The following is a 19,623-nucleotide window of genomic DNA, read 5'->3' on the forward strand; positions in this document are numbered from 1 at the left end:
ATATGATAATTATAAAACTAATGTAATAATACAAAAAATACTACAAACATACTACAAATATACAGCAAAAAGTATACTGTAAATATGACTATGGAAATACTACAGATATACAAAAATACTACTAAAATACTGCTTTGCAAGTACTTCAATTATACATAGACATAAAATATAAACATATATTACTATAATATAAAAAACTAGTCGAGAAATATTACTACAAATATACTACTACAAGAGGTTTACAACAGAAATACTGGAAATTACAGCTATAGCGATACTAGAAAAATTCTCCTATGGAAATATCACAAAATTACTACAAAAATAAAAGTACGGTAACACTGTCCCACAAAAATAGTACAGAAATACTACAAGTATTCTTGTATGGAAATACTACTAAATACATCAGAGATTGTACAAAAGTACTAAAAACAATAATACTGCAGTCATACTACAAAATACTATAATCATAAAATTAATATATTAATACAAAAATGCTACAGAAATACTACAGATATACAACAAGTATTATTTATTTAGAAATACTACAAAATACAACACAGATTGTACAAAAATACTAAAAAAATACTACAAAGGTACTATCACCATAAAAATAATGTAATACTACAAAAATACTACAGATATACAAAAAAATACTACTATGGAAATACTACATAAAAATGACTTCAAAATACTACAAAAATAAAACTACAGTAACACTACAAAAAAACTACAGAACTTCAATAAAAATCCGACTTGAGAAACACTACAGTAATACTTCAAAACTAAATAACAAATGAAGTGCTTAAAACAGGGACCACATTTACTATTTTGCTCTAATTGTTTCAAAACCAAGCTGGGATGGGCTCCAGCTCCCCCGTGACCCTACTGAGGATAAGCGGTGCAGATAATGGATGGATGGATGTTTCAAAACCGGGCAGCACATCAGAGCAGTGGTTAGCGCGTGTGCGGCACAGTTCTGAAGTCATGCGATCGAACCTTCCTGTGTGGAGTTTGCATGTTCTCCCAGTGCTTGCGTGGGTTTCCTCTGGGCACTCCGGTTTCCTCCCACGTTCCAAAAACATGCATGTTAGGTTAATTGGACGGTCCAAATTGTCCATAGGCGTGAATGAGAGAGTGAGTAGTCTTCCTCAGTCCGCCCTGGCAACCAGTTCAGGGTGTCCCCTGCCCACTACCCGAAGATAGCTGGGATGGGCTCCAGCACCCCCGTGACCCTACTGAGGATAAGCGGTGCAGATAATGGATGGATGGATGTTTCAAAACCGGGCAGCACATCAGAGCAGTGGTTAGCGCGTGTGCGGCACAGTTCTGAAGTCATGCGATCGAACCTTCCTGTGTGGAGTTTGCATGTTCTCCCAGTGCTTGCGTGGGTTTCCTCTGGGCACTCCGGTTTCCTCCCACGTTCCAAAAACATGCATGTTAGGTTAATTGGACGGTCCAAATTGTCCATAGGCGTGAATGAGAGAGTGAGTAGTCTTCCTCAGTCCGCCCTGGCAACCAGTTCAGGGTGTCCCCTGCCCACTACCCGAAGATAGCTGGGATGGGCTCCAGCACCCCCGTGACCCTACTGTGGATAAGCGGTGCAGATAATGGATGGATTGATGTTTCAAAACCGGGCAGCACGGCGGCGCAGTGGTTAGCGCGTGTGCTGCATAGTTCTTAGGTCATGGGATCAAACCTTCTTGTGTGGATTTTGCATGTTCTCCCCGTGCTTGCGTAGGTTTCCTCCCATATTCCAAAAACGTGCATGTTAGGTCAATTGGCCGGTCCATGTGAATGAGCGAGTGAGTTATCTGTCTCTGTGTGCCCACCAGTTCAGGGTGTCCCCTGTCCACTGCCCGAAGATAGCTGGGATGGGCTCCAGTTCCCCCGCAACCCTACTGTGGATAAGCGGTGCAGATAATGGATGGATGTTTATAAAAACAATTTGATGATTTCAAAATTAGTATAACATGTCTCATACGGGGGCAGCACGGCAGCGCAGTGTGCGGCACAGTTCATGTCTTGGGAACCTCCTGCGTGGGTTCAAATCCAGCTCCGGACTTCCTGTGCGGAGTTTGTATGTTCTCTCCGTGCTTGCGTGGGTTTCCTCCGGGCACTCCGGTTTCCTCCCACATTCCAAAAACATGCGTTTCAGGTGAATTGGCCGGTCCAAATTGTCCCTAGGTGTGAATGAGCGAGTGAGTATTCTGTCCCCGTGTGCCCTGCGATTGGCTGGCAACCAGTTCAGGGTGTCCCCTTCCCACTTCCCGATGATTGCTGGGATGGGCTCCAGCACCCCCGCGACCCTACTGAGGATAAGCGGTGTAGCTAATGAGATGAGATGAGATGTCACATACGGCCCCTGACTCCAAATAGTCCCCTGGAGTAGAACATGGAAGAAGTTCTAGTATGTGTAGAAATGATCAAGTCATAGGGCGCCCCTAATCTAGTTTTGCTTAGGACCCCATGAAGGTCTTGCATGCAACCTCCACGACTTTTTTTCCAGATCCGCGTGGTGTCCCAAGACGTCAAATTCACCGCCGGCCAACTGGACGAGCTCTACGATCTGTTCAAAGTGAGCAACACCCGTTCCGTCCCCTCCAAACCCAAAACCGCGACGTCGGTTCCCAGTATCGGTTTCTCCGTTTCAGAGGCAGCATTTCCTCAGCTGCTACTGGACCATGAAGAGTCCGGCGCTCCTCCACCACGATCCCAGTCTGGCCTACCTGGAGCAGTACCAGCTGGGCTTCCAACAGTTCAGCCTGATCTTCTCCCTGCTGGAACCTTGGACCTTCTGCGCCAACGGGAGCACGCTTTCGCTGTGGCTTTTCCGGTTAATCGACGAGAACCAGGACGGCCTGGTCAACTTTAAAGAGTTCTGTTGCGCTCTCGGTCGGTTGCAAATCGGCTTTGCTTTGAGGCTTCGCCGGAATAACGCTCTGTATCGTTTTCCCGCAGATAACTTGTATTTTGGATCTTTTACCAATAAGCTCAAGTTTCTCTTTAAGCTGCATCTGCCGCCAGGTAAGGCTTGACTTCCCTGTTAAAGGTATTCCCAAACGACAGAATTTCTGGTAATAGATTTAATACGGACCAGAAAAAATGAAATTCTATACGTCAACTGAATGCCACAAAAGTGTTCACACCCTCAATTGGCAGACGGTTCCCTACTAACGAAAGAGATAGATTCATAAAAGAATATGCTCTATAAAGATAAATAAAGTTAAGTTCAACTTACTTTTGGAAGATGCGCTTCAAGAGGTTCTCCTCTGTGGTAGAGAGAGGACGAAAAAAAGCGATTCAACCATTTTCTCAACCGCATCGAGCTTCCTTATTCCACTTTCATTTACACCAATCATATTGAATGGATGCACAGGATATTAAAATAAAATAATAACAAAAACGTCAAAGGTTTTAGCTTGCTGGAAAAAGTATAGACCGTACTGAATAAGTGACCTGTATTTTTTTGTACTAAAAAAAAAAATTTCATAAAATAATATGCTCTATGAAGATAAAAAAAAGTTGAGTTTAACTCACTTTTGGAAGATGTGCTTCTAGAGGTCCTCCTCCGTGGTAAAAAGTGGCCAAAAAAGCATTACGACCATTCTCTCAACCGCATCAAGCTTTCTTATTCCACTTTCATTTCAAAAGAAACGGCTCGCCTCTTCTTTACACTTTACGTCAACCATATCGAATGAATGCAAAAAAAGATACTGGAAATATGACAAAATTACTTCTATTGATATACTACAACAATTCTACTAAAATACTGCTTTGGAAGTACATCAATTATACATACATATAAAATATAAATACATATTATTATAATATAAGAAACTAGTAGAGAAATATTACTACAAATATACTACTACAAGAGGTTTACAACAGAAATACAGCAAATTATACCTATAGCAATACTACAAAAATTCTCCTATGGAAATATCACAAAAATACTACAAAAATAAGACTACAGTAACACTGTACCACATAATACTAGAGAAATATTACAGATACACAACAAGTATTCTTATTTGGAAATACTACAAAATACAACAGAGATTGTACAAAAATACTAAAAAAAAATAATACTGCAGTCATACTACAAAATACCATAATCATAAAACCAATGTAATAATACAAAAATATGACAGAAATACTACAGATATACAACAAGTATTATTATATGGAAATACTACAAAATACAACACAGATTGTACAAAGACACTAAAAAGATACTACAAAAATACCATCATCATAAAACTAATGTAATAATACAAAAATACTACAGATATACAAAAAGAAATCTACTTTTGAAAAACAACAAAAGTACTGCAGAAATATTACAAAAAATACTACTATGGAAATACAACATAAAAATGACTTCTGAAATACTACAAAAATACAAATACAAAAATAAAACCACAGTAGCACTACAAGAAAACTACAGAACTTGAGAAACACTTAAAGAAAACTACAGTAATTCTTCAAAACTAAATAACAAATGAAGTGCTTAAACCAGGGACCTCATTTACTATTTTGCTTTATTTCAAAACCGGGCAGCACGGTGGCGCAGTGGTTAGCGCGTGTGCGAGATATTAAACAATCAAAATGTCAAAGTTCTTAACGCGCTGGAGATACAGTATAGCATGTTTATGCACAAAATAGGAAGAGGAAGTGGATTTCTTCTTCGAGGTGGATTATTATAGCATTTCATCACCAGCTTGTCATGTTTTTGATGTCCTCTCTTCTTCTTTTGAGTGTCTACTAAACTGTAAAAAAAATTTTACGATTTTAATTGAGTTTTTAACAGTTTTTCCACTTCATCACCAGCTTGTCATGTTTTCACTTTATCTATTGATGTCTTCTCTCCTTCTTTTGAGTGTCTACTAAACTAAAACCTTTTTTTTTTAAATTTACAATTTTTATTGAGTTTAACAGTTTTTCCACTTCATCACCAGCTTGTCAGGTTTTCACTTTATCCATTGATGTCTTCTCTCATTCTTTTGATTGTCTACTAAACTGTAAAAAAAATTTTTACGATTTTAATTGAGTTTCTAACAGTTTTTCCACTTCATCGCCAGCTTGTCATGTTTTCACTTTTTCCATTGATGTCTTCTCTCCTTCTTTTGAGTGTCTACTAAACTATAAACTCTTTTTTTAAATTCACAATTTTTATTGAGTTTTTAACAGTTTTTCCACTACATCACCAGCTTGTCATGTTTTCACTTCATCCATTAATGTCTTCTCTCATTCTTTTGAGTGTCTACTAAACTGTAAAAAAAATGTTTACGATTTTAATTGAGTTTTTAACAGTTTTTCCACTTCATCACCAGCTTGTCATGTTTTCACTTTTTCCATTGATGTCTTCTCTCCTTCTTTTGAGTGTCTACTAAACTATAAACTCTTTTTTTAAATTCACAATTTTTATTGAGTTTTTAACAGTTTTTCCACTTCATCACCAGCGTGTCATGTTTTCACTTTATCTATTGATGTCTTCTCTCCTTCTTTTGAGTGTCTACTAAACTATAAACCTTTTTTTTTTATTCACAATTTTTATTGAATTTTTAACATTTTTTCCACTTCATCACCAGCTTGTCATGTTTTCCAATTATCCATTGATGTCTTCTCTCCTTCTTTTGAGTGTCTACTAAACTATAAACCTTTTTTTAAATCACAATTTTTATTGAGTTTTTAACAGTTTTTAAACTTCATTAGTAGCTTATCATGTTTTCACATTATCCATTGATGTCTTCTCTTCTTCTTTTGAGTGTCTACTAAACTATAAAACTTTTTTTTAAATTTACAGTTTTTATTGAGTTTTTAACAGTTTTTCCACTTCATCACCAGCTTGTCATGTTTTCCCATTATCCATTGATGTCTTCTCTCCTTCTTTTGAGTGTCTACTAAACTCTAAACTTTATTGATCTTTTTGACACACCTTCTTTTGTCTCTCGACCTTTTTTCCTTTCATGGCATTCTTTTAGCTTTCACAGGTAGTCCTTTGCACCTACCGGATCACAGACTCCCAAACGTTCTCCCAGACTGCTCTCCTCACTTGAGTAGGCTTCAGGGTTAGCCTCTTTCCTCCTTCCTGACTATTTTTTTTCCTTTCTCTGAATATCTCATTCCTTGCATTTTTCCCCCCCTCTGAGGAATGTCATCACTCGTATTTATTCTATTCATTCCAGACTTTGATCTCCGAGAAGATGGCGTGATTAAGAAAAGTCCTGAAAGAGGTATTGTTGAAATTGTGTACTGGAAGACTTTTTTCAACATCTGATGGTATCTCTGACGGAAAAGGTCGGGGGAAAGTGGACCTGCAGGCCTACCTTAAACAATGGCAGAATGAAATACTCAGGAAAGAAGAAACGCTGAAGGATCTTCCCAGAATTAATCAGGTATTTCATTTCTCCCTCTTGCCATGAGGCTCTTTAACCCCACCCGGGGGAGTAAAAAGCCCCCATGAAACCCCACCCCCACATTTGCACGATACCCTATTTTTATGACAGTGTGTATTTTCTGTAGCACTATTTAAATACTCTATAGCGAAACGTTATACTGGGTATTTTTGTATTCTATGTCTTTTATTTTATTGTTTTATTTTTCAAGACGAGGATACTGCTGGAAGTTTGAATTTCCCTACGAGGATGAATAAAGGATCTCTCTCTCTCCCTCTCTCTCGACATCTCTCTCTCTCTCTCGACATCTTTCTCTCGACATCTATCTCTCTCTCTCGACATTTATCTCGTGACATCTATCTCTCTCTCTCTCGCCATCTATCTCTCTCGCCATCTATCTCTCGACATCTCTCTCAACATCTATCTCTCTCTCTCTATCTCTCGACATCTATCTCTCGACATCTATCTCTCTCTCTCGACATTTATCTCGTGACATCTATCTCTCTCTCTCTCTCGCCATCTATCTCTCTCGCCATCTCTCTCTCAACATCTCTCTCGACATCTATCTCTCTCTCTCTATCTCTCGACATCTATCTCTCGACATCTATCTCTCTCTCTCTCTCTCTCCCTCTCTCTCTCTCTCTCGACATCTACCTCTCGACATCTCTCTCTCTCTCGACATCTATCTCTCTCTCTCTACATCTATCTCTCGACATCTATCTCTCGACATCTATCTCTCTCTCTCTCTCTCCCTCTCTCTATCTCTCGACATCTACCTCTCGACATCTCTCTATCTCTCTCGACATCGATCTCTCTCGACATCCATCTCTCTCTATCTCTCGACATCTCTCTCTCTCTCTCTCTCGACATCTATCTCACTCTCTCTCGACATCTCTCTCTCTCTGTCTCGCTCGACATCTATCCCTGGACATCAATCTCTCTCTCTCTCTCTCTCTCTCTCTCGACATCGATCTCTCTCTCTCTCTCTGTGACATCTATCTCTCGACATCTATCTCTCTCTCTCTCTCTCTCTCTCTCTCTCGACATCGATCTCTCTCTCTCTCTCTGTGACATCTATCTCTCGACATCTATCTCTCTCCCTCTCTCTCTCTCTCTCGACATCTCTCTCTCGCTCTCTCTCTCTCTCTCGACATCTATCTATCTCTCCATCCAGTTATCTATCTATCTATCTACTCACGTTTCAAGCAAATCTGACTGGCATATATATATATATTTATAAATAAAATGTTTCTGTAGGACAAAACGGGATACATTCTTACGTTTTCCAATGAATGTTGATAGATACAGTATGTGTTTCCTCTCCTTTAAGGCCTATAATATAAGGCTCTTGATTTTTGCGGCTTCAGACATTCTTGTTGTTTTTATGGTCCAATATACCAGAATATAAATGCAGTTTCCCATAATGTCCGCATGATGGCGACAAAGTATAATTCAAAGTAAAGTGGATCGTGTCCTTGATAAATCCAGTTGAGGAATAGAACGGCACAACCGCGTGGAATCGTTTGTTGGCCTGGGGAGGGGTGGGCACCACCAGGCTGTACTTGCCCAAGACACACCACAGGAAATGGTACCCGTACTACCAGTGTGGTAAAGAGATAATCCCCCCAAAAACACTAACAGTACAAAAGTTATTTGTTCTTGAGCAATGTTCCCTCTAAGCTGCGTGTGTGCGCAATTGCGCACTACCCAGAGCTTTTCCGCGTACAAGAAAATCTAGCCAGCTCACAAAAATCAGGGCTCGAAATTGCTAAATAAGCGAATTAAGTCAAAGTTACAGTGCATGAAGGTAAAAATACAAGGGTTCCCCTGACGCTGTGTTCTAAATGCGGGATTTGGAAGTCAAGGTCGAAGTAGAACGAAGTTGAGTAAAGTCGGTAAAGTTTTTCGAGAACCGGCTTCTTCGGCTCGGCTTACTAAAAAGAACTTTCGGGTCCCAAACGGCTCTTCAGGTTGTTTTTGCTTCTTTAATCCCTACACGACCAAATATGATGTAAAATTGTGCACAAAATGACTTAAAGGAAGGGGGGAATAGAACAAAAAAGAAAAAAATACCAAAATGAAAAAGGAGTGAAAAGCTGAGAAAAAAACGAAAAAAAAGGAGAGAAAAAAGAGCAGGGAAAAATTCTGAAAAAAAGCCAGAAGAAAAGAAAGAAGCAAATAAAGGGAAAAAGTTAATAGAGAACAAAAAAAGCAAGAAAAAAGTAACAGCTAGGAAAAAATAAACACAATGAGATTTTTTTAAAGGAATTAAAAAAAAGAAAACAAAACAGGGAAAAAGAAGAAAAAGTTTGTGTTGCATTCAAATAATTTCCAATGATACCAAGTCAATCTTGTTGCCAACATTGTACTTCCACTCAAAAATGTGATTAAGTACAGTTCTGTATCTTACAACCGACTCAAAAAGCCCCCAAAAATGTTAATATTATGCGACAAAATATGTCAGGAAATAAAAAGAAATGGATCTTGTGAAAGAATTGTAAAAACAAACGACGTTCGTAGGCCGTACAACCTTTGCAATCGTACATGAGTCAATTCATTCAAAAGAGAAAAATAATTTTGCATTGCCGGAAACTCAGCAAAATGTCAAGTTTTGGACACGTTTCATAATGATTTAGGTGCCACACTTGGGATTTCTGTTGCTCACTGTTGTTTCAAGCGTTGCTCACCGACTTTGTGTGAACGCTCAGACCCGTAAGGAAAATGACAGGGAACATTGTTCTTGAGTATTTAATGAATAAATCTTATTAATAGATAAAGGCAGGTTGTAATGATCACGGGATGTTTTTGGAAAGCAACGATCGGCAAAAAACAATTGACTATTTTGTGGATTTCTCCATTTTTTTAGGCTCAGTTCATTCAGCTCTCCAAGACCTTGTACAACATATTCCACGGCCACCCAGAGGAGGAATCCCTGTATCGCGCCGTGGCCCACGTGACCAGCCTCCTCCTGAGAATGGAGGAGGTCGGACGGAGGCTCCAGGGGCCCGACGGCCCCGTCCCCGATACGGTCGGGGAGGGCCACACCGCAGCGGCGGCCGCCGGCCCCCGGGAAACGGGCGTCTCGCCCGGAGCCGACTGGTCCTTCTCCTTCGAGCAGGTCCTGGCCTCGCTGCTCAACGAACCGGCCATCGTCCGCTTCTTTGACGGACAGGCGGACATTCAGAGTAAAGTCGCCCAGGCGCAAGTGGCCCAACTGAAGCTGACAGGAAGCGGAAAGTGAGTGGATCGTTTCGTGGAGCTGGAAAGGGAAAAGGGGCTGAGAAGCAAAAGCCTTAAAGGGTTTAAAGGTGCATGCACACAGGGGGCAACTTCCCACTTGTTCACGGCAGAAAATGAACTCTTGAGCCCTTGGCAGAATTCATTTTCAGTGACGTTTGAATTTCCCTACGAGGATGAATAAAGTATCTCTCTCTGTCTCTCTTTATCACTCTCTTTCTCTCTTGACATCTATCTCTCTCTCTCTCTCTCTCGACATGTAACTCTCTCGACATCTATCTCTCTCTCTCTCTCTCTTGACATCTATCTCTCTCTCGACATCTATCTCTCTCTCTCTCGATCGACATCTATATCTCTCTCTTGATCGACATCTATCTGTCTCTCTCTCTTTCGACATCTATCTCTCAACCTCTCTCTCGACATCTATCTCTCTCTCTCAACTATCCCTCTCTCTCTCGACATCTATCTCTCGACATCTCTCTCTCTCTCGACATCTATCCCTCTCTCCCTCTCTCGACATCTATCTCTCTCTCTCTCTCTCGACATCTATCTTTCTCTCTCTCTCGACATCTATCCCTCTCTCTCTCTCTCTCTCTCTCTCGACATCTATCTCTCTCTCTCTGTTGACATCTATCTCTCTCTCGACATCTATCTCTCTCTCTCGATCAACATCTATCTGTCGCTCTCTCGATCGACATCTATCTGTCGCTCTCTCTCTCGACATCTATCTCTCGACATCTATCTCTCTCTCTCAACATCTATCTCTCAACTATCCCTCACTCTCTCTCTCTCTCTCGACATCTATCTCTCTCTCTCTCTCGACATCTATCTCTCAACACCTCTCTCTCTCTTTCTCGACATCTATCTCTCAACATCTCTCTCTCTCTCTCGACATCTATCTCCCGACATCTATCTCTCTCTCTCTCTCGACATCTATCTCTCAACATCTCTCTCTCTCTCTTTCTCGACATCTATCCCTCTCTCTATCTCTCGACATCTCTCTCTCTCTCTCTCAACATCTCTCTCTCTTTCTCTCTCTCTTGACATATAGCCCTCTCTCTCTCTCGACATCTATCTCTCAACTATCCCTCACTCTCTCTCTCTCTCTCGACATCTATCTCTCTCTCTCTCTCGACATCTATCTCTCAACACCTCTCTCTCTCTTTCTCGACATCTATCTCTCAACATCTCTCTCTCTCTCTCGACATCTATCTCCCGACATCTATCTCTCTCTCTCTCTCTCGACATCTATCTCTCTCTCGACATCTATCTCTCAACATCTCTCTCTCTCTCTTTCTCGACATCTATCCCTCTCTCTATCTCTCGACATCTCTCTCTCTCTCTCTCAACATCTCTCTCTCTTTCTCTCTCTCTTGACATCTAGCCCTCTCTCTCTCTCTCTCTCGACATCTATCTCTCTCTCAACATCTCTCTCTTTCTCGACATCTATCTATCTCAGAATTCATTTTCAGGGTGTTTCAAATATGGATATCCTTTGAGATGTAAATATCAGAATAAATACATTATATACCGGAGCTCTATCCCCCTAGTGGGAGGTGGCTAGAGTCAAGAACACATACCTGACTCTTTCTGGGAGATTGATACAGAGGAGGGGATTCCCAGCCCCCTCGCTCAACCCCATACCCCCCAATTCTAACCCCTAATGCCGAGCGCCAAGCAGGGAGGCAATGAGTACCAATGTTGTAAGTCTTAGGTATGACTCGGCCGAGGCTTGAACCGGCGACCTCCCAGTCTCGGAGCGGGCACCCTACCCCCAAGTCCACCGAGCTGGTTTCTAGTAATTACATGATTAAGGCAAATATAAAAAAGAAGTATTTATGTTGAAGATCATAAGATGTATTCATCCAAATTTGTTGGTCGACCGATTATCAGACGGGCAGATTATCGCCATCAATGTTTGAGAATTTGACAAATATCGGTATCGACAATTTTTTTTTCATTCGTCGAGCCGATTATTAAATCTTATTAAGCCGAGACTCTCTCTCTCTTCCTCCTACTCCTCCTCTCCTTTTCGCGCCTTCTGATTGGATACGCGACCGGGGGCGGAGCCCCTGAAGCTGCAAAGAGGGCCAGCTCAGCTAACTTGTCCCGACACGCCCGTGTCCGTGATAGAAAAACTTGTGTGCCATTGAGAGATAGCGTAAAATGTGCCGTTTACTAGTTTTAGAGAGGTAAATTTAGTTTCAGACTGATAAATGAGCTCTTATCATGATATTAGTTTGTCAATCAAGAGTTTCTGTTGAGAGATAGCATAAAAAGCTCAAGTGGATGTGATGAGCTCTTATCATAACATCAGTTTGGCAAACAGGAGTGCCCACGTTTTTCAATTTGAAATTCTGTCAAACTTTCTGTTTTAAGTTAATTGAATTATTTTTCACTTCGGAATGCGTGTTTCATCATATAGGTAATTACAGCGTTCCTGCAGGGGCTTGAAATCTCTAAAATATAATATTATGTTGTGTCTTCAATGATTGATAAGTGCTTGAATTCTGGCTGAAGTGCTTGTAAACACTTGAAATTGTTCCCCTGTTTCTCTACAGGTCTGCCTAAAAATGACGCCGGCGCCGCTCTCCAATGCCTTCACTTTGCCATTACGTTCTCTCTTCCTTCCTGGTTAACGGCAGCTGACATTAGTTTGTAGAGCATTGTCCTACGAAGCCTACAGGTTGCGCGCAAGAGGACCGGTGCATGCTACACCTACACAGCTGAGTATTCGTGGAAGGATTATGTGTCATTTGTGGACATTTATTATGAACGATGGAAAAAAATGAAAGTAGCGGTAACTAGAGGTCAATTGGAATGGGAAGAACTTCCTGCAACTGAAAATGGAAACTACATAGTACAGGATCTTAGCCAACACCCATACGGGGAGAGATTCCTTCAGGTCCACAAATATATTTGCGATGTAGTCGAGATCTCAAAATCATAATGCGGGGTTCCCGCGGATCCTTGAAAAGTCTTAAAAGGCATTGAATTCATTATTCTAAAAATAAGGCCTTCATTGACATTGATATGTCTTCAATAAAATCTTCGAAAGTCTTGAAAATGTGAACACATTACAGACGGTCCCCTACTTACGAACGAGATACTTACGTAGTAGTACAAAGTGCCAGAAAAAAGCTTTTCGACCATTTTCTCAACCGCATCAAGCTTTCTTATTCCACTTTCATTTCAAAAGAAACTGCTTGCCTCTTCTTTACACTTTAGACCAACAATATTGAAATGGATGCACAAGATATTAAACAATAAAAATGTCAAAGTTCTTTATGCGCTGGAGATACAGTATAGAATGTTTACACACAAACTTGTCACGGTTGCCATGGCACCCAATTAGCCCCGCCCTTCTATTTAAGCTCAGTGCTCTCACTCTCCCGTTTGAGTGAAGTTTAACTTACTTTTGGAAGATGTGCTTCAAGAGTTAGGCAACTTCCTCCTCTGTGGTAGAGAGTGGACAAAAAAGCTACCCAACCATTTTCTCAACCGCATCAAGCTTTCTTATTCCACTTTCATTTCAAAAGAAATTGCTCGCCTCTTCTTTACACTTTACACCAACCATATCGAATTGATGCACGCGATATGAAACAATAAAAACGTCAACGCTTTTAGCGCGCTGGAGATACAGTATAGAATGTTTACACACGAACTAGGAAGAGGAAGCTTATTTCTTCTTCTGGGTGACCTCTCACAGCGCCACCACACGCTGGTAGTGGCGGAAAGAAGCACTACAGTACTGTCCTGTACTCAGAAAAAGGTGCACACGATACAAAATCGCAGCACTATCCGGATATTTTTCGACATCCCGAAATACCGTTTTTCGTAAGTGGAATGGTCGTAAGTAGGGGAGCGTCTGTAATAAAAAATATATTTGTTTCAACTAAAAAGATTGAGTAACATTTATCACTAGTCTTTTTTAATAATCCGCCGATTTGCTTTGGCAAACGGTGATGTGGTTTCAGTCGGGCCTTTTATAACAGACTTAGCAGACTTGGATCTACCCACAATGCACTTATCAAATTCAAACCGAGATGTTCAGTTTGGACCATGAAAAAGAGTCATTTTAATAAGAAATAGCAGTCCGACAAACGTTTTTCGTCCTGTGTACAAGGCACGATGAATCGTGCGCAAGAAATATTTGTGTTTTTTCCGTTTACTCGGTCTTAAAAAAGTCTTGAATTCAACTCGCCTTAAGCCGTAGGAACCCTGCATCCTATAATCTCTCGATAAATACACACGCAAGATCACAAATCTGCATATGTAAATCGCAGATACATTTGAGGCTGTGCTCAATACAAGAAATCGAGAAATTGGCTTTGAAAGTCCTTGAAAAAGTGCTTGAATTTAGCCGTGAAAAATGCTGTTTATGGTACAGCGTTCGAAAGAGGTTGCGGTATAACCTCTAACGTACCCGCATATCAACACCAAGTTCGCCTCATCGTACTAGTTAACGCTTATGTGACCTAAGTATGCTATGCCGACGCGTATTGTCCCGTGAATCTGTTAGAGAACGACGATCCTGTGGTTTAATTTTCCTCACTTGTAACAATCAGTCTGTACAGCATAGCACGTAGTCCCACGTTTTACCACAAGAGGGCTGTTTGGAAGGATATCTTCATTGAATTCAATCTCAGGGTGCAATCGGTATGCGTTGGAGGACCTAGAAATCGCTCACAACTGAGACGAGCATTATCGTTTAGCATGTCTAGCACGTTTCGACGTCGGTTTTTCTTTTCTCGCTGACCACTTGTTGCACATTGTCAGAGAAAATGGCCGCACTTTGGTTCCAAAGGGGCTTTTTCGTTCCTGGAGCCATCTTTATGCAATTGCATACGATGCGTAAGGTTTTAACATTTATTAGACTGAAATCTGACTCCGAAAACACTTCACGTGTCTCGTCTAGACCTTTACAGTTGGAGCATATTCAGAAGTTGGAGAAATTATTCAGCCGATCGACGAGATTAATCCACATATTAATTTATTTAGCCGAATCAAAGAGTTGAACAAATCGGATCTTTCTGCCGTGCCAAATTACAATCGTGTGTAGAAGACCAGGGGGTTCCAGGGTGTTCCTATGTTATAACACATGGCGATGAAGTGTTCACGCTCCATGACCAAGCTTCTGCCGATTGGTCCACACTGTTGCCGATGAAGACTTCCCAATCCTCCTTTGAAGAATGGGAGGAGGGGTGATAGGTCATCGCCCTCCGGACAGAATGGGGCAAGACACACACACTCCAATCCCCCCAGGCGAGGTGATAAGTCATTCCTATCTGCACAGAATGGAACAAAGTGCGGTTTACAACACCCTTTTGCCAGAGTTCGCACTCGAAGGCTGAAGTCAGATTTAGGACAAGTATTTTTGACTTTAAGTAGGATAAAAAAGTGTATAAAATAATATATAACTTCAGATGCAAAACTAAATTCTAACCCCATTGGCAGAAACAATAGCTTGATTAAAGCACCGGCCTTAACCGGTCTTGTTTCAGGACCCAATAATTCACCCGAAAGACGAGCTGCAACCCTAACAAGAAATCTACTTGAAAAGTGTATCCAATGAAATCATTGTACAAATGAAAGCTGAGATAATAGATATATATATTCACCTTTTTTTCAGATAGCAAAATGACATACCAAAATATTAATTGAGCATGTACCTAAACATCGCTAATGTTTTAATCACGCAGTTAATAAAGATGTAAATACCAGTAAAAAGGTAAAAAAAATCGACTTTCCCGTCCCCTTATCACTAACTTTCTTAGGACCCGTTATTATGGGCAGAAAAAGGAAAGAAAACCAAAAAAATCAAAATAAAATGAGACGTGGTTCCTCTCAAAGGTGCTGTTTGACTGAACCGGAGGAAGGGATTGAGTAGGGCAGTATTGTCATCTACTGTTAAGAAGTACAAATGAAACTTTCTGAGCATAACCTCCCAAAGCAAAGGCCCGCGACCCACTTTTGGGTCCTGACCTTCGAGAAAAGAATGTAGTTTCTTATTTTTGATTATTTTATCGCAGCCTGGTCATCCTGGAACGGGGATGACCTCATGAGCGGCCCCTTCTCAAGGTTTCTTCATTTTCCTCGTGCTGAGGGTTTTGAGTTTTTCCTTGCCCTCATGTAGGTTTTAGACCAGGGGATGGTGTCATAATAGTCTGTAGTTTGCAATGATCTGTGAAAATAGTGTATTCTCCACACATTATAGGGCCCACCCCTAGAAGTCTCAAAGGGCTGCACAGACCACAGACTATTATGACAGCATCCCTTGATCTAAAACCTACATGAGGGCAAGGAAAAACTCAAAAACCTCAGGTCAAGTCATGTTTATTTGTGATGCCCTTAATCACAAAGAGTCTCAAAGGGCTGCACAGACCACAGACTATTACAGACTATTATGACAGCATCCCCTGATCTAAGACCTACATGAGGGAGAGAAAAAACTCAAAAAGTCAAGTCATGCTTATTTGTGACACCCTTAATCACAAAGAGTGTCAAAGAGCTGCACAGACCAAAGACTATTACAGACTATTATGACACCATCCCCTGATCTAAAACCTCCATGAGGACAGGGAAAAACTCAAAAACCATAAGTCAAGTCATGTTTATTTGTGATGCCCTTAATCACAAAGAGTCTCAAAGAGCTGCACAGACCAAAGACTATTACAGACTACAGACTATTATGACAGCATCCCTTGATCTAAAACCTACATGAGGACAAGGAAAAACTCAAAAACCTCAAGTCAAGTCATGTTTATTTGTGATGCCCTTAATCACAAAGAGTCTCAAAGGGCTGCACAGACCACAGATTATTGCAAACCACAGACTATTATGACACCATCCCCTGATCTAAAACCTCCATGAGGACAGGGAAAAACTCAAAAACCATAAGTCAAGTCATGTTTATTTGTGATGCCCTTAATCACAAAGAGTCTCAAAGAGCTGCACAGACCAAAGACTATTACAGACTACAGACTATTATGACAGCATCCCTTGATCTAAAACCTACATGAGGACAAGGAAAAACTCAAAAACCTCAAGTCAAGTCATGTTTATTTGTGATGCCCTTAATCACAAAGAGTCTCAAAGGGCTGCACAGACTATTACAGACTATTATGACAGCATCCCCTGATCTAAAACCTACATCAGGGCAAGGAAAAACTCAAAAAGTCAAGTCATGTTTGTTTGTGACGCCCTTAATCACAAAGAGTCTCAAAGAGCTGCACAGACCAAAGACTATTAGACTATTATGACACCATCCCCTGATCTAAAACCTCCATGAGGGCAAGGAAAAACTCAAAAACCTCTACATGAGGAAAATGAAGACACCTTGACAAAGGACAGTCTCAAAGGACTGTACAGACCACATACCATTATGACACCATCCCCTGATCTAAAACCTACACAAGGGCAAGGAAAAACTCAAAAACCTCAACATGAGGAAAATGAGGAAACCTTGAGACCGCAAGTTAAAAATAAGAATTTTCTGCCAATGGGTTAAGATTCTATTTTTTGCAGTGTATTAAAAGACTGATCCGAAGGGGATTCGAGAGTTTTCACATTATAGCATTTAACGTGTACAGTACCGTGATTGTGAGTACAAACCAGCGCCCCCTTTTGGAAAAAAATTATTGTTTACAATCATATCATTTCAATTTTTATAGTCTACTTCGAGGTCACTCAATAAAGCCATACTCATTATTCCAGCGCGATGTATTTAAAGTAGTATATACGGCAGAATGATTATTATATTGAGATGATTTACGTCAAAAGATGAATAGTTCGTGTATTTTTCGGTGTATACTTGTGACAGGAATGTATTTTTTTTTTTTTAACAAACTTTCTTTGCTGAGATGCAAAAACAGATTTGAGGTTTTCAGTGCGTCACTCATTTCAGGAAAAAATAGGGGCGGGATATTGGAATTGCACAGGGAATTTTATGAGGGAACGCTTTTGAGTATGATGGGAAATCGTGGTCAATAATCGTGCAGGTATTTTGATTTGATTTTCACGTCCGGAATGATTTGCCAAAACTTCTCTCGCTTTTGATTTGGATGTGACTCATGTCGTTGTTCCAAAGTAATAAAGAGTGAAGAGTGGTCAATCTTTTAACGATGTGGTTGGGATTCTTTTGAGTGTTTTAGTTCACTGGCTGATAACGGGGGAGTAGATAACTTCAAAATAAACCGAAAAAACTGTAATAATCTGATTTTTTTTGCAGTGGTGTTGGGCCCCCAAGATCCTTTTTGTCATGTTGCCCCATTTCAGGCTCTAAGGCTAAATTATATTATATACCACAGCCATATACCCCTAGTGGGAGGTGGCTAGAGTCATTTCTGACTCATTTTTGGGAGATTGATTTAGAGGAGGGGATTCCCAGCCCCCTCGCTCAACCCAACTGAGGTGTTGGGAGTCATTAGGTGTTCAAACCCCCCAATTCCAACCCCTAATTCTGAACGGCAAGCAGGGAGGCAACGTGTACCAATGTTCAAGTCTTAGGCATGACTCGGCCGAGGCTTGAACCACAACCTCCCAGTCTCGGGGCGGGCGCCATACCCCCAAAGCCACCGAGCTGGCTAAAGCTAAATAGCTGAAAATATAGTTTAAGAATCAACAAGTGAGACACAATCATAAAGCAGAACCAATTTATTTCATCATGGAGAAAAAATGAAAAGAAAAACAGGTGTTGCAAAAGTATTGGCCCCCTGTTCTCAGCCTACTCACTCCTAAAGTGTGCAAGTGTGTGTTGTTGGGAATTAAATATTAAAATGTTCCGTTTACCAAATTGTTCGAATGAGTTATCTGACTCCATTAACCAAACACAACCTGAATTCTCCTAGCACTCGTTTCTTGATGGAAAAGATGAACAAGAAAAGCCGACATTTTCAACCGGGGGGGCAGATTTAATTTAATTATCAATTGAATTAAGTGAACTCCATCGAATACAGCCGAATGAGTCGAATTAGTGTTGTCAAAGTCTCTGGACAGCCTTTTCTGAAGTACTCCAGCTCTTTCTTCTCGGCCCACGTCTTTCCGCAAGACGGTGTGCCGGCTCCTCCCATGGGCGTACCAATGAAACCCAACGTGAGCCCCACCACCTCGCCGCGATGTCTGGAAAACTCAAAACAGCAGACGGCGTTTCTCATAACAATGCCTGCCGTCCTCCGTCACCAGGGCCTTTCTGGTGACAAACGAAACGGTGGGCATCACCATCAGAAGGTACATTGGGCCAAACCAAGAACCTGATTGGTATAGTCATGTTACAAGATCATCACGACTGACTAAGATCATTCTCCAGGGCACAGTCCAAGGAGCAGAAAAAGAACTGGGCTCACAACATTAAGGTATGGACTGATGTCAACTTTGCTACCACCCAAAAACAGGCCAGGAACCTGTCAAGAACCGGATCAGGACCCAAATGCGTGACGTTTCTCACACAAGCCTTTTGATTTTATGGGAAATGGGGAGTCATGCACGTTAGGCAGCCGGTTTGGCGTGGAAAGACAGGAAGCCAGAGACCGACGGGATCGATACCAATTGCCCGAGCAGATATCGGACAGATGGGGTCGATACTGGACAGGACAGACAGTATTTATATTGATATAAGGAAATCGAAATTAAACTGGACAAACAAGATGGGAATGAAAACTGGAGAGAATAATAAACGGGACAAAAATAGACGGGAACGAAACTGGAAACCAATATTAAATAGGAACAATACCAGACAGGAAACAGGACCGAGTCGGAACCCACGTCTTGCGGGGCAGAGGTTCGTTGACGGCCTGACAAAGGAAGAGCGAGAGCACTGAGCTTAAATAGAAGGAAAGCCAATCTGTCAACGATATATCGCCACAAGGGCGGGGCCAATTGGACGCCATGGCAACCGTGACAGAACCGTCAACAGTGGAGAAATCTGTCCAGAGTTGCATCCTCATTGGTGCCCTGACAACCCAGGCGGTTTAGGGTTCAGTTACCCGTG

The 19,623-nt window shown here is 41.2% G+C and overlaps 1 protein-coding gene across 3 annotated transcripts in view; it reads left to right on the forward strand.

Moving 5' to 3' along the window:
• Nucleotides 1-17,756, forward strand: part of tbc1d8b (TBC1 domain family member 8B) — a 47,527-nt gene extending 29,771 nt beyond the window's left edge. The window contains exons 15-22 of one of the 3 annotated variants that reach the window (XM_088321575.1): nucleotides 2,507-2,575; nucleotides 2,652-2,892; nucleotides 2,959-3,024; nucleotides 5,985-6,071; nucleotides 6,189-6,236; nucleotides 6,301-6,398; nucleotides 9,265-9,635; nucleotides 12,197-17,756. In XM_088321575.1, the coding sequence (XP_088177701.1) occupies nucleotides 2,507-2,575; nucleotides 2,652-2,892; nucleotides 2,959-3,024; nucleotides 5,985-6,071; nucleotides 6,189-6,236; nucleotides 6,301-6,398; nucleotides 9,265-9,635; nucleotides 12,197-12,206 (990 nt within the window). In that variant the 3' untranslated portion in view covers nucleotides 12,207-17,756. Of the gene's footprint in view, nucleotides 1-2,506; nucleotides 2,576-2,651; nucleotides 2,893-2,958; nucleotides 3,025-5,984; nucleotides 6,072-6,188; nucleotides 6,237-6,300; nucleotides 6,399-9,264; nucleotides 9,640-12,196 lie in introns of those variants that run through there. The other 2 variants (XM_088321577.1, XM_088321576.1) reach the window with 2 other exon arrangements.
• Nucleotides 17,757-19,623: the final 1,867 nt, after the last annotated feature.

Source organism: Urocampus carinirostris, chromosome 17 (genome assembly GCF_059441175.1).
Source record: "Urocampus carinirostris isolate Australia breed hairy pipefish chromosome 17, RoL_Ucar_1.0, whole genome shotgun sequence".
Taxonomy (NCBI): Eukaryota; Metazoa; Chordata; class Actinopteri; order Syngnathiformes; family Syngnathidae; genus Urocampus; species Urocampus carinirostris.